General features: G+C 48.3%; 2 protein-coding genes across 2 annotated transcripts; both read right to left on the bottom strand.

Moving 5' to 3' along the window:
- Window positions 1-24: 24 nt before the first annotated feature.
- On the bottom strand, window positions 25-5,618 carry lipca (lipase, hepatic a). The gene is made up of 9 exons (XM_029145354.3): window positions 5,324-5,618; window positions 4,083-4,282; window positions 3,663-3,842; window positions 3,440-3,557; window positions 3,117-3,350; window positions 2,212-2,454; window positions 1,788-1,902; window positions 1,182-1,400; window positions 25-799 (listed from the first exon to the last, which is right to left on the bottom strand). The coding sequence occupies exons 1-9, from the start codon at window positions 5,403-5,405 to the stop codon at window positions 682-684; spliced, it is 1,509 nt and encodes a 502-aa protein (XP_029001187.1). The 5' UTR covers window positions 5,406-5,618; the 3' UTR covers window positions 25-681.
- A 1,137-nt stretch (window positions 5,619-6,755) lies between these two features.
- On the bottom strand, window positions 6,756-14,397 carry aqp9b (aquaporin 9b). Its single transcript, XM_029144519.3, has 6 exons — window positions 14,147-14,397; window positions 13,357-13,483; window positions 11,284-11,421; window positions 10,994-11,112; window positions 9,891-10,108; window positions 6,756-8,409 (listed from the first exon to the last, which is right to left on the bottom strand). Exons 1-6 carry the CDS (start codon window positions 14,246-14,248, stop codon window positions 8,247-8,249), a joined length of 867 nt encoding a protein of 288 aa, XP_029000352.1. The 5' UTR covers window positions 14,249-14,397; the 3' UTR covers window positions 6,756-8,246.
- Window positions 14,398-14,891: the final 494 nt, after the last annotated feature.

Here is a 14,891-nt window from a genome sequence, read left to right as displayed (position 1 = left end):
CGTTCATCGTTCCACCTTTACTCTGCGGTTTGAACCGTCTGCCCTCTGGAGCCTCTGCCTCGCACTCACTGCTGCCTTGATTTCAGCGCTTGAGCCAGATTTGTGTTTGCGTGAGCTCTGGCTCTCAGGATGAACCCTGCAGCTACGTGTTCACTCAGTCAGCCTTTTCGCTTCTGCAATGTTCCTCACGCTAAGTTTGTTTCTGGGGGAATGAATCAGCTTTTTAGTCTGGTGTCAGAAGCGTGAATCTGCCTCAGTGCAGGTGAAAAAAATCAGAAATCTAGACAGAATGCATAAAAATATTGTTCTTCATTGCTTTGACTTGTGTTTGATCCACAAAAGTATTTATGTCATTACTTTCAAATCTAAGGCAGGCTTTTAAAGAGATGAGTCACATTAGAAATGCATTCAAATTCTTTCCAAAGTTAATCTCATAAGGTCCTTGAAGTTCTCGCTTTGTTTACTGTCTGCTTCATTATTGAATTATCCAACTTCAGACTGTTTATACCACTGAGACACATTGAGAGGATTATTCAGGGTTCCTAGGGTTCCGTTTATCTGTTCGTGTCATTTCCTATGAAACTACTTATTTCCATTTTTCATCTCTCCGTCAAGCTGTAGTCTCCCACTGGCGGTCTCCACGTGGTGCTGCTGTGAACGCCGGCCTGTCAGGGATGAGGTCTAGCCTCGGTGCTTCCTCCTGTGCTGCCTGGCTGTGTTGTCTTTACAGCGCACAAACACTTTATCCTCCGACATGTCCACGCGCTGGACGTCGTTTTCCATGGCACAAAAGGAGGTCCTAAAAAACGGAAGGAGCGCTCAGTCCGGTTGCACAAACCCCATTTGACCACCAGGTGGCGATAAATGTCCGCCAAAGTTAAAATGAAATGAAACGCTGCTGATTGATGACGCTCTCCTCTAATTGTGTGTTGCATATCAACATCCAATTAGGCACTAATTAGGCAATATTGTCCAGTAATAATAATCCTTTTGTAAGAATCTGGTAATATTTTAATTTGGGTGAACTTTACTCTGTCTTGTGCAATGTGCGTGGAGTCACATTTAATTACCACCAGGATAAAGACTAGTTCAAAGTCACCTCCAGCTTTGTGATGTGTATGAATTCTACTGATTCACCAAAGATCTACTGTTACAGCTATTGCTGCTGCTCAGATACTTGCCTCTCCTGTGTCTCGCCTGCTTTGACACTGATCCTGCCCACAGTCAGCTGTGGTTTTCCCTTACGGCCGCCCCAGGGAATGATGGTCTGTACCCGGGTCCACACATTCCTCCACAGGGCCGATCCCTCCCACTGAAACTTGAGCAACATCAGCTCGCCCAGGTCTTTGTCCAGTGTGATTAGGAAGGTGTAGGTCTTGTTAATAGAGATTTTTTCTGGGCTGTTGGATGGAGTTTAGAAAGGAAGACATAAAACCAAGTCAGGGTTGGATTATGTGTCTTGCAGCAGGTTGTGTTGATCTTTATTACAAAGCAAGGGCCCTTTTTGCGATGCAGGACGGTTCATGAGACCATCCCACTGGTGCTGTTTTTCCTGAGGCTCTCTGGTCCACAGCACGTGAACATATAACACAGTTGTCAGGGAATGGTGTTTTGCATGAATTATTTACCCCATCATTGCCATTTATAGTTCCCTTTCATGCAGCAGTTGTTTCCATGTGTGCCAGCTGCTCTCCCCAACCAAAAAGCCCAGCTGCATATTGAATGCTTCAAAGAGCGAGTGAGTGCGCGCCACATAGATGTGGTGTAATGGCACATCCAGTACTCACAAGGTGATGCGGAGGTCTCCACTCTCCTCCTTTGTTCCTGTGAGGGAGATGGTGAGCGAGGGCTCCATCCCCTCAGTCTGGTTGATGAACTGGATCCTGAACTGGTAATGAAAGACTGCGGGGGGCAGAACCAGGAGTTTATCATCTGCACAGCTTCGTATTTGGAGAGACTCATGCGTGTTCATAATAATAATAATAATAATAATAATAATAATAATAACATTTGCATTGCATGTACTATGGTCTGCCACTAGGGGCGCTATAACCACATGCTGCTTGTAGACCAGGTTGACTTCCGTCTCTATTTGTGGCTGGAGACTTGTTTTAATGACTTAGAGACTAACTGGTGTTTTGTCTCTGTATTTCCTGGTCTAACTTGTTTGCACTGAGTTTTCACATGTTTGCTGGGACGACGACCACATACGTTTGTAAGGCATCCGGGGCCTTGTTTTCAGGTAGAGCTTCTGGCCGGTGCCGGTGCGGACCCGGTTGATGTTGTAGCCCAGCGTGTTGCAGCGGTTCTTGTGGCAGTCCAGGCAGACGCCTTTGTCGAAGGCGCTGTTGTCCCGGCACCGGAAGGCCATGATCTGCTTGTCCCTGTTCAGCAGCGAGTCGATGAAGAGGTGGACGGAGCGCTCGTGAGCGCACTTCACCGTCTGCTCGAACCCTGTGGGAGGAGGCGAACACATGGGACGCTGAACTCTCTACGCGTGATCCTCCACATATTCATCCAGCACCTTAATATCACGATTATCACCACGTCGCCCTGTCATATGTCCTAAACGCGTCTCATTAGGTCTGACACTGATCTGCCCTGAAGGCCTCTTCCCTCAGCAGATGTTTGCAGCCTGGAGGCAGCTCTGTTTGGAGGATGAGGGATGGACCGAGAGGAGGAAGCACATGTTGCTAATTAACTCCCGGGGATGACGGCTGCTTTAATGTGGCTCTCGCTGTCATATCATGCGGATGTGTTTTGAATTTGAGGAGCACAGTCAATCCCGCAGCCACTTGTGTTGGGCTGGAGGGAATTAAGCGCGTCTGCTTGAGCGCAGATTGAGGAACTGTCAACGGGGCGAAAGATGAAGTGGCGCCTGCGAGGTGGCTCCTAAACCAGTGTTTTGAGGTGGCAAGAGCAATTAAGAAAAAAAAATGTTATGATAGCGTGGTGGAGAGGAGAAAGCAGTAAGTGGCTTCTACAGCAGAGCGCAGGGGTCCGAAGAGGCCTGCGTCCACAGATGGAGGCTGAGCTCCACAGCTGCGCGTGTTCGAGGTCCCCTGAGGACAAACATGTTCTGTTTGCGAAAGGCGTGTGCGGCGTGTCGGTCGTACCCAGCAGTCCGTACTGGGCTATGTGCTCGTAAATGTTCTGCAGGTCGCATCCCGGCTGGAAGTCTCCCCCGTTGGGGTAAAAGTCGTAGTGGGCCACCGCCTGCTTGATGCCCACGCTGAGGCCCATTCGCTCGTGGGTGAACGTGTGAATGGCGTCCACGAACTCGGCGTCGTCGGGCGACAGCCGGTCCGTGGCCGACATGCCTTCGAACAGCGGCCCGGCTGGATCCAGACCTGGACGGGGACAGATGGAGACACACAGTGGGTCGGCTTGCGAAGGCGCCGGGCGAGAGAAGCTGTAAGAGGCTGTGGGGAAACCCCACCGGTGATCCTGCCGATCTTCTCTGGACCCTCCAGGAAGCTGCCAGCGAAGCCGCAGATGTGGGCGCCCAGGCTGTAGCCAACCAGATGGGCCTTTCGGACCGGATACTGGAGCTGTTTCTGTTGGGGAGCATCGACACATGCGCTTTTAACACCAAAATAAGTTTGAAATACTCCTTTAACTGTTCCATCTGAGCCCAGTAACCTGCAGTGGTGCGTCCTGACCTGCAGCGCTCGCAGCAGCTGAGCCACGTCCTGGCCCACGGTGCGCGTGCTCTGGGCAGCTATGGGGTAGTGCTGGTGGGCCAGCGACAGCCAATCAGCGATGACCACGTTGACGCCCGCCAGGTTCTTCTTCAGCGCGGTGGCCAGCCTCAGCACCCAGCTCTCCATCATGCCGTCCACCTGAGGAGACGCCAGGCTGTGTGTTAGAAATGTGTTTGCTGCTCAGCCAGTGGCAGAGTGACTCCTAATTACGGCGCCCTGAGCCTAATCCAGTGTGAAGCGCTTAGTATGTAAATGAACCCGTGTCTGGTTCCAGAGCAGGCGTGTTTTACTCCGCCGCTTCATCCCCAGTCAAGTTCCGTGTTTTGTATGCAGCGCTTCAAGGCGGTGGAGTGTGAAGGGAGCGGGACGTGCCCTCACCGACCACCCGTGAGTGATGATGATGAGGGGATTACTGGCGTTGAAGCCGCAGGAGGCGAGCGCGTGCAGCCGCGGGGGGTCCAGCGTGCAGGTGTCCTCGCCGTCCAGCAGCAGCCTGAAGGCGGTGCCGCCCGGCCCGAGGTCCGGCCCGACGTCCGGCCCGCCGCGCGTCCGGCCCCTCTGCCTGGCGTCGGGCGGCGCTGGGTCACACGGAGACAAAGTCAGAAGCGGCCGCGTCCCCGCTGAGGCTCGTCTGGGCCGCGGGCCGACTGGCGCCCCGCTTCCAGGTCAGACGGGCCTCGCTGGCACGCGCACACAGTCCCGTCAACGCCAGACTCTTCTCGTAATTTCTTACATAAACTCCTCCTCCCGCAACACGTTTTCAACCGCAGAAATGTCACCCGCAAACGTCACAGATCCTGCTCCAAACAAATCAATCATTCCGTTTCCTTTATGTCTTGTCCAGCGTATTCGCCGTCCCTATGTGTTAATGCTAATTGTAATCAGGCCAGAAACCCGGGCGCCTGCCTGAACTTTCTAATAAGTACTAATGACAGTAATTATCTCTCATCATCCATCATCTGTCCCTCTGCTCATTAAACCCCACATTTCCTTTGGTGTGTGTCTTCAACATTATGACTGTTTATCCATACGAACACAGGGAGCAATTAAAAACAGGCTGACTCATAAGTAACGGAGCACAAACACACTCGCGGGGAGATTAGCACAATAAATTTCTGGTGCTGATGTTTGCACAAGACTGAAGAGCTGCTCTCGAGCCCTGGATCTTAGCGTTTTAGCAGACTGGGTGAAATACAAGGGACAGGTGGCTGGTGAAAGCGTCTATAAGCAGCCACGGAGCAGGATATTTCCATGAGATAACGACCAGGCCCTGAAGCCATCGCCTAGTTTCAGACAAAGAATGCATCAAATATTCATAGGATCTCTAATATAAATGATGAAAGTCTTGTTCAAATAAAATAACAATAGCATGTTAATACATTTCTTATTACTTCTGATGAAAGGCTCATTTTTTAAACAGGAGGCCAAACATTGTGTCATAACCTTCACTTTCACACGTGCTTGTTCGTATATTGAACTTCTTGAGTGTTTCACATGTGGACTCTGATTTTACCATAACTGTGCGTTGCTGCTTCACCTGTGGGCTCTTCAGTCACAAACCCTGTAATAAATGGTTTTAACAAGCAGGTCTCGCTCACGTTTGGGATGGTGTCACTCACCTGCTCTGCTTCCTTTGATTTTCTTGCCCTCACAGAGGTGATACGTTAGCAGCAAACAGCACAGGAGTTTGACCACAGACATGGCGACGCGCAGTAACTCTTCCAAACCAGCGCGGGTGGAGGTGTGGGTCTTTGCTGGGGCACGTGGGTAACGTCTGCAGGTGGGATCCTTTTGTCTGCGGGTGCAGATGATCTTTCAGAGACGCGTCATCGCCGCCCTGAGGCTCCAACTCAGAGTGAGGAACACATGATGTCGCTCTGCACAGAGTCGCCCCCGAGGGGACACTGGGAGCAGAGGTTCGTGGATCAGGAGGATCTGGTGTGATTCTGATTGGCTCGGGGCCGATCCCTGTAGATCAAACACATTGCGAAAGAGCAGAGGTATGAACGGGGAGGGGGCTGCGCCGCGCTGTCCTGACCGTGACACCTGTAACAGACCGACGACGCTCAAACTACAGCGTCATTACATGAATGTATGAATGTGAGTCTTTGTTTGAACGCTTGGAAATATTAATAATAGTTTTAACATTGCACATGACGATCAATCATCGGTTGAGGGCTTCACGTCCTCTTTCATTGGACTGTTTGTCTGGGGTAAATGGTGAGTGAGCAAACAAGGTCACACGATGGTCACAGAGACCCACGAGTGCTGATTCTAGTCTGAGTCTAGCATCACACCCCACAGTAATCAATTTGTTTCCCTTTAATAAAATTATTTGAAGCTGCAATTAAACTGCAGCCAAATCACATAGTTGCTGAGTCCGACTTCATGTAGACGGTTTCCGTGATCCAGGCTCCATTTAGCGTCCCAGCCTGTAAACACGGTCGTCACGGCCTCCTTTCTGTCCGGCTGCAGAAGAGTTAAAGTCCCAGTTTGACCAGCGTGTGACGTAACATCTGCAGGTGAACAAACATGACGAACCTTTGCTTCTCTGTGAACTGTGTGTGGTGTGAGACTGCTGCTATTAGAAATCTATTTCTGTCTTCTGACTTTCCCTCCTTCTAAAGACCAAACGTATTCGATACATCTTAAAATGCAAAGTTTGACAAAGAAGGGAGTTAAACTCTATTAGTCAAGAACAACATTTCGTTCCAGGGCCCAGATGTTTCCAGGTTGTTCATAAATGAAGAATAAATGTGTCACAGAATGAAGATGCCTTCATTTAAAAACAATTTGTTATATTTCCTATTTCAAATAAAATAAAATATGAAAAAATGCCTACATGTGACTGCATTTTGTAGCCTCAAAAAGTACATTTGTATCCTTTGAACAGTGAAATCCAAATAAGCATCTTATGATATATTACATTTTAAAATGTAACGTGACTCCTACCTTTAACTTTATTCAGACTTCACTGCTTCTTATTGTTTGCTTTGTATCATATACATTATAAACAAACAAATCATTTATAAAGGAAGAAAAGAAAGCAAATGATTTTTAACAAACTTTATTCAACATGAAAACACAACAAATAGCGTAAACAAACAACTGTTTCAGACAAATACAGGTGTGTTGTTAGGAAGCTACAGCAGGAAAAGCAAGTTAAAATAAAAAGTTAGTTTTATTTAATGTAAAAGCTTTAATCATTTAGTCTCATTTAGTCACAGGCCGCATGCAGCAAATATGTTGAATGCAAATGCGGCTTCAGGGATGGATAATGTGTAGGCATTAATAACTTACCTCACATCATAACCAGTTTATTTCATTACCTGCTTCAAAAAGATCTCTTCAAAAAGACATAAGAAAAAAAAATATTATTAGTTAAGTGATTGTCGTGTCTTTGTAATGCATTTTCATACATAATAAAATGCATGCACAGTTTACCAAAGAGCCTCCTGAGATTCAAAGTGCTACTGAAAAACACTTCTTGAGAACGAATGTACGGTGACCAAAGTCGGACTGTTTGCAGCCAAAGGGCCAGAATTCACCAACATGAACACATGAGTCCAATCTAGGCGCTGCCTCTGATTCAACCAGCCACCATGAGTCTTTCCTACAGAATAACCTGGAGGTTTGGGTGATGGAGCAGAGCTACAACCTTAAACATTCAAGTCAGGCTGCTTTGAACCCAAATAGGACAATGACCAACTTCTACAGAAAACCATCATGTCTGCAAAAAGCTTGTCTTTGCACACTCACAGGCTACAAACATTACAAACCTCACAAAACACCTTCACGTCACGTTTCCAAACAGCCTGGTTCCCTTTGCAACACTCTGTGCTCGTCAGAGTTCCAGTGTTGAACTTGGAAGCTAACCTGGACTACGTCAGAAATGAGTTTTTATTACACGCTTCGCCTCAGTCAGATGAGTTTGTATGTAAACAGTTACAGCCAGTGTTTTCCCTGATTCTGTGTGCCATTTGAAGAAATTTACCAAAAGAAAATCCTGGAAAACAGTTCTGTTTCACAGAAAGCGGAAACGTAACTGTTTTATGCTGCGTTATGGCTTTTTAATATCAAAGGTGACAAATTAGTGAAAACCGAAAAAATGAGGTGATTTTAATGATTTAAGGCTGGATTTCCTACATTGTGTATAAAAGCTACAGCGACACTGGTAAGATTCAAACATGTTTAAAAGGTGAGATGAGAAAGACAAAACGCATTAATATGATGTAAATGACTACATATACTGTATTAAATGTCCCTGTGTTAGGTAGAGAGTAGTAAAAACAAGAATGTCGTACAAATACTTGGGTAGCTGATCAGTTAGCACAGAGATACTGCATAGTTAGAGCGAGGTGGACACTTTACATGCAAAGTTGCGCTTTTGTGGAGTTATAGTTTTTAAGGAGAATATTTAAGTTTAATATATCAACACGAGACCTCTGCTTTTCGAAACAGGAGCTTTAAAGGCTTCATTAAACATCCATGCGTGTTTCATTTGGGTGCCGGTCGCGTCACCCGTCGCCCCCCTTTCGTCTTTTAACTCATTGTTACCATTTCATATTTGTCTGGGATGTTGTTCTCCTCCTGCTTTTCCGGCTCGGGGTGGTGCAGCTCGACGAAGACGAAGTAAACGGCTGCTCCGACCGCCCCGCCCGCCATAGGCCCCACCACGGGGATCCACCACCAGCAGCCTCCGGCTCTGTGAGGACGCAACACAAACAAAGCTCCCACTCAGTCTCCTCCATCTCTAACATGAAGGTGCTCATTGACTGAATTCCTCGTTTAAGGGCTGTGCTTTTAATAAAACCCTCCCAGTCTGAATGCTTGTGTTTGCAGCGTCCGTCCTCGGGCGGGTTCTGCACAGTTATCCCAGATTACGCGTCTTAAGGAGCTCTGTGTGTCAGACCTGCAGCATGTGTCCTCATCCCCCCTCTGCTCGTCCTCAGACAGAATCTTAGAGGATTAGAGTCCTCCTGGTCAGTGAGCGGCCTTTACTGCAGGTGAAAGGGCTTCGGTTAGCAGGTCCGAGGCACAGGACCAGTAAACAAGTCTTTCTCTGCTGTAGGCGTTCAGGAAGCACAATACAGGATGGAGGTGGCTGGATTAGAGGTTTAATCTGTGGCCACGGCTTAGATGATCAGGCCGGGAGGCAGTGGGTCAGCTGGTGTGGACCTGACTGCTGTCCTTCACAGTCCAGGCTCCATTTATAATACATGGAAATGTGCTCAGATTTAAGTAGCACTGGTTTGTACTCACACACATATACTGTATCTTACGACAGCATGTGTGAAAGAGTGATTCACCCACTGACTTTATAGGGACCAGACGGTGGAAAGCAGAGTAAACACTTGACCTGGGAGGATGTGGAAGCTTTGAGACTATAGCAACGGGTTGGCTGAGTCCACTGGTTAGTTCAAAAGCTCCTCTGTGGACCAATGCCAGGGGTGGATGTCAGCTGTCAGTTGACAGGCCTCTGATATTAGTGGGAAAGAGCCTGGAGCCTGGTACTGGTGGAACAGATACAGACAGAGCCTGAAAGAGGCAGCCAGAGGGAAAGGGATCCAACTTTCCAAGGATCCCACCCTGTTTGTCTCACCAGGAATTAAAGCTTAAATCAAGACGCTGGATGTCTGGGAGGTGATCAGCGCTCACTCGTCTGAAGCTCCTGAAGGATGACACACACACACACACACACACACACACACACACACACACACACACACACACACACACACACACACACACACACACACACACACACACACACACACACAGCCGGCTGCTGGAAGCCACTTTCTATACATGCGCTCGGTTTGTTTGCTGTCTTAGCAAAGTCCAAAATAGAAGGGAGATGCTTGCACCTTGCCCTCGCTCGTGTTTGCCATGTGCAGACTGCATGTGATATGTCCTCTAAAGAGATCCCACGAGAAGCTCCTCGGCTCAGTGCAGGAAGGAGCCGCCCGACGCTGCTGCTTCTCCCAAGACTTGCTCAGTGAATGTGGTTTTACTGCGGCGTCATATCTCAGTTCCCTCATCATAACTGTGGACGTCTGGGTCTCACCAGGATGAGGTCAAGGCCAATCAGAGCTTCCACTGTTTGCCAGCAAGTGTGCCAACAGTCGATTTGGTCCCTTTGAATCTGATGAGTCATGGTTTGGTGGTTCATTTTGATGAACTTACCTGAAAACCTCCATGCCCCAGCCGGCCACCGCCGTGAACACGCGGGGCCCGAGGTCCCGCGCCGGGTTGATGGGGTAGCCGCAGTTCAGCCCCATGGACACGCCGATGGCCATGATGATCAGGCCGATGCACAAGGGCTCCATGCCCTTTGGGGCGCCGATGTTCCTCCTGTCGGTGATGGCCAGGATGCACAGGACCAGAGCGGCGGTGGCAATTACCTTGAAAACAAAGGCAGCAGGTGAGTAGCACAGCATCAGCTACAGTCTGAAAAAGGCTGTTGTTGTTGTTGTTGTTGTTGTTGTTGTTGTTGTTGTTGTTGTTGTTGTTGTTGTTGTTGTTGTTGTTGTTGTTGTTGTTGTTGTTGTTGTTGTTGTTGTTGTTGTTGTTGTTGTTGTTGCCCGCTAGGCTGTTACTGTCTAAGCTCGTTATGAGCTTCACCTTTCCTCTGGTTCCGTCTGTTTCTGTGTAATCCCATGTGTCTGTGCATCACAAACATTACTACATAATATCATTTCTCCATTTTAAGCATATTATTAAAAATGTTTATTTAACAGATTGTAATTTGACCACAAAGTTGATGTAGTTGTCCATCACCAAGTATTGTAACCCACCAATCAAACCTGCTGTTACTCACAATTTCTTTGACCAGAAAAAAAATTGAGCTTTGAGATGTTGTTGCAGCTTTGTTTACATTGTAAACACTGGAGAAATAGAATTATAAATTCAATAAATCAGTTATGAAAGTTCAAATTTAATCTCTAACGAAAGGGTGTAGGAATCTGAGGCTCACTGGGCCTTTAAATACACAAACCAAAATGTAGCGATGTTCATACATCAGTAAACAACTTCCACGTTCACGTCCGCCTGCATTTATGCCCCTGACTGCACTCGACGCGTTCTCAGATGCTCAGTCTGAGCCAGTGGTTTCAACATGCACATAATAACTCCTGCACCAATAACTCCACGCAACACAGACACGAGAGGCCTCATAGAAGGAACGTCTGCCTCCTCCGTTATCTGTCCGTGTGAACTGTCTGAAGCCTGCGTTTCCATTAAACTGAATATTTCAGATAAAAAACACTGAAGTTGCTTTGAAGGCCCACCTGGTCGACGACCCCGTTCAGGACTGAGAGATGCTTTTCAGGATACGATGCAAATATCTTGGCGGTGGCATTTGCACCAGTCACAGCAAATTCTCCCTCAGTGTAATCCATGAAAGCATCTGTGGAAACAGAACGCAGTAAACACAAGCAGATATCCTTCTATTCACGTTTTCCTGAGGACAGAGTGCATAAGAACAGCATCCACATGTGAGAGAAAAACACTAATTGGTTCCAGGGACTTTTAATTAGCCGGCCGTGTGGTCGTGATGACACACAAAACCATCACTCACCGTAATAAAAGCCGAAGACGGCGCACGAGCCAGCGAACGCCCCCAGGAACTGCGCCAACACGTAGACGGGGAACTTCTTGAGCGGAAGCTTGCCCAGGATCAGCATGGCCAGAGAGACGGCGGGGTTGACGTGAGCTCCTGTTGCAGAGCGACACACGCGTCTGACGTTTGGACGGCAACGTTGGTGAAGGGGCCGGAAAAATGCTCCGACCCACATTCATTTTCACTTCCTGTTTGGCCCGCGGGCGACACGGACAGTCAGGCTCTGCAGGACTGCATATCGACATTCATACGCGGGCATGTGCCCCGCGCTGGCAGACATCTGTGAGGCCTGTGGGACAAAGGCCGCTGGGTTTGCGCCACGTTGTCCCGAGGAGACGCGTAGGAACACATTCCAGCCAATTGTTAGCGGGCAGCGCCGGCAGAGTGGGGTCATTTATTTAACACTCGGGGATCTCGGCGGTGACCTCACGGCGGTAACACCGCTGGGGGTATCGGCCATGCGCCCATTGTTAATCGGGCCGTCCTGTCCATAAACACTGGCCGCCACAAGCGTCCGGACCTGCCTGTCTGGATTGCATCTGACATAATCTGCCTGAATCTGCTTAAGGCACACGTAGACTGCAGGTCATTAGAGTGACCATGATGTGTCACACCGACGGTACGCTGTCGGCCGCGATCGGAGGCTGCCGAGTGAAAACAATTGGCTTTTCTCCTCCTATGGGGCCGCGGAGCTTGTCACACCTGACCCCCCTCCTCTCCAGAGACCCATGCCCCAGTAAAGCTCATTAGTCCAATACCTACGATCATCTTCAGAGATGTCGTCGGACAGAAGCTTCCCGCCGAGCCGTGGACCCCGGGGCCCAATGGCCCAGTCATGCAGCAAAAGCTCTGCGTATATCCACCCCCCCCCTCAGGCTTCTCTGCGCCTCCTCTGAAGCTTTGCAACCGCTTTCGTTAAACACGTAGCGCCAGTAATGAGCGGCTGCAGCCAGACTAAGCAAACTTACCAGCTACTTCTGCACGCCTCGTAATGTAAATGAAGTTAGTCCAGCTAATTGCAGCGGTACCAGTCAAATTACTTAATTAGAGCTGTATCGGGTTTTGATAAGGAAGAATAATTTAGAGCCTAATTGTGAGGCTGCTGTGAACTCATTCAGTTTGGAGGCTGGTTCACGGCATGTGGACCTTCTTCTTCACTACCTAGAAGCTGTTATGGGCAGGAAAAGTCTCATAATCGAATAAGAGCTAATTCAGATAATGCTTTAGTTCAAAATAGATTAGGAAACAGCCTCTAATGGGAGGAGTAGCTGGAGGATGGATGCCGTTACCTGTGGCCGGGGGTCGGACTCTCTCATTATGCCATTAGTTACCACATCGTTTATGATAGCGCCTCTTTCTGCTTTGATAAGGTGTTTTTTCCCTTCTCAACAGTGATGGAAGTGGGCAAGCGGCAACTCTTGGAGCCCACACAATATAACCCTTCACATTCTAAATCCCCTAATTGCCGTTTAATGGACACTCACCAGTGTGGTTCAGGAAGCTGGGTGACATTTAACAACGATCCCTACCACCGCTGGCGAACCGAAGTCGGCTCTTCTTGCTCTAATCCTCGAGGAATGTACCCGATCAAGTCCCATTTGTGCATCAGGACACAATATCTCCATCCCTCAACCTCACTTACGCCACTCTAACAGTTGAAAATCAGCCCATTAGAAAAGGGTAATTAAGCAAACTCACTCAGTTTAATTCCTGATCGAAGCCACATTTCCCATTACCATTAGTTAGTCTTGCCTTGGAAGCCGCACAGACATGTTACAGTATGCGGAAGGCGCTCCGCTATGGGTCGTGTGCATGCGGGGAGTCTGGAGATGGTTTTAAAATGAAGCTGCTGTGCTGTCAGACGTCCACAGACAACGACAGAGCTGATCTGGGTTTAACGTCGCTCTGCAGCGAACAGGTGGTTGGTAATGAGGTAGCGGGACAGAGAATGAGGAACACCGGCGACCTGCAGGATGCACTGGGACCTCTAGCGATTTATGCACTGTGACATGTGTGTCCTGCAGCCTTTACCTGACACTCCCCCCGCCATGTAGACGGCCATCATCACTCCCAGGGTGAAACCGATGTGGATGGTGAGGGGCTCCCCCTGAGCCCCTCTACTGAGCACCGTCTGGGCCACTGAACCACATCCAAAAAGCTGGGACAAAAACACAAAGGGTGGCAGGAGAAAGACTAATTGTTTTTAATTATTTCAATTATAGCCGCTATTAACACTAGCCCTGTTGTCCACCAACAGCCTTCGGCTGCCACAGACAATTTGTCCGACGTGCAGCTCCGGAGAAAATAATGAATCCCCTACTTATTAGGAAAAGGGCAGACGTAAATTAGAGGGAAAAGTGTTGAGACCAGATCAGTCATCCAAACGTAAAACGGGCTGCGGAGGCAGCATCGCTCCTCGCTGAGGCATTTAAATGGGCTCAGAGAGGTGACAGGTGGAGAGGAGGGCAGTGCACACAGCGCGTGGAAAGCAGCACCACGCACCAGCACAGGGTGCGTTTAACACAGCATCATGCTCGGCTTCACCCACGGAGAAATTACTGTATTTGGAATAATTACAATATTTGCCATCGCGTGCACTTTTGCTGGGCAGGAATAAAAGAGTCTCAGCAGTCACATCTTGTTATGATTTCTACAGCCGCTCAATCTAGCGCGAGCCCAGCCGCGCACATCAAAGAGACGGTCTCATTAAGCCTTTGATATGGAGCCCGTTAATAGAGACGTGTGAGACCCAGTCTGGCTCCTTATTAGCATACTGGTCGGCGGCTTGAACTGGGTGACAGGTGCAGAGGGAGGTACTCACTATCAGCACAAAGATTCCCAGAAATTCCGCCAGGAACTCCTTGAAGATGTCCCGCCTCAGGCCAAATCTCTCCTTTATCTTCCTCCTGAACTCGTTTTCCATTTTTGCCCCTGTGGCTCCCCGATGTCGTCCACCGACCAGAACAAACAACAACTGTACGGAGTCTCCGTCTAATTGTCAACGCAGGTTGCCGCCTCCCACTCGGTGCGCTCGGACCGGACAGTGCAGCCCCAGGCTCGTTAACGCGCCAGCATCAGTTGCCTTTAATGACCACAAGGGGTCCACTTGTTATTACACAGGATTAGTGCACCGCCATTCGTATAGAAAAACGATAAGATAAGATACGATACGATATGATAAGATAAAAAGAAAGTCTAACTTATGTTTGGTTGCTACATGTTTGTTATTTCCTATCTGTGACAGCGTTGGCTAAAATTTAGTTGTTGTTTTTTTTTTTTAATCACAATTGAATCAATTAAACCTTACATTGGCCGTTTCGACATCAGTTGTGTCTATTCTGTGTTTGCGTGAGCTACAGGCTCGTATGCCGTATTTTATTTAACGTTTCTTAAAGGTTTCTATATTCTGTTTTGTGTGTTTCAAACAGAACTTCTGTCGCTTTGTCCGTTCAACAAACAACTGATTATTGTGTCAGTCATTCTTTTTCAGACGTTGGTTTGAAAAGATTTTTCAGTTTTGACTAAAATCTGTGACGCTACAACAATTCCCTATCACTGACAATGAC

The sequence above is a fragment of the Betta splendens genome, chromosome 3 (genome assembly GCF_900634795.4).
Source record: "Betta splendens chromosome 3, fBetSpl5.4, whole genome shotgun sequence".
NCBI classification, from domain to species: Eukaryota; Metazoa; Chordata; class Actinopteri; order Anabantiformes; family Osphronemidae; genus Betta; species Betta splendens.
This window is presented reverse-complemented; position numbering and strand designations above follow the sequence as displayed.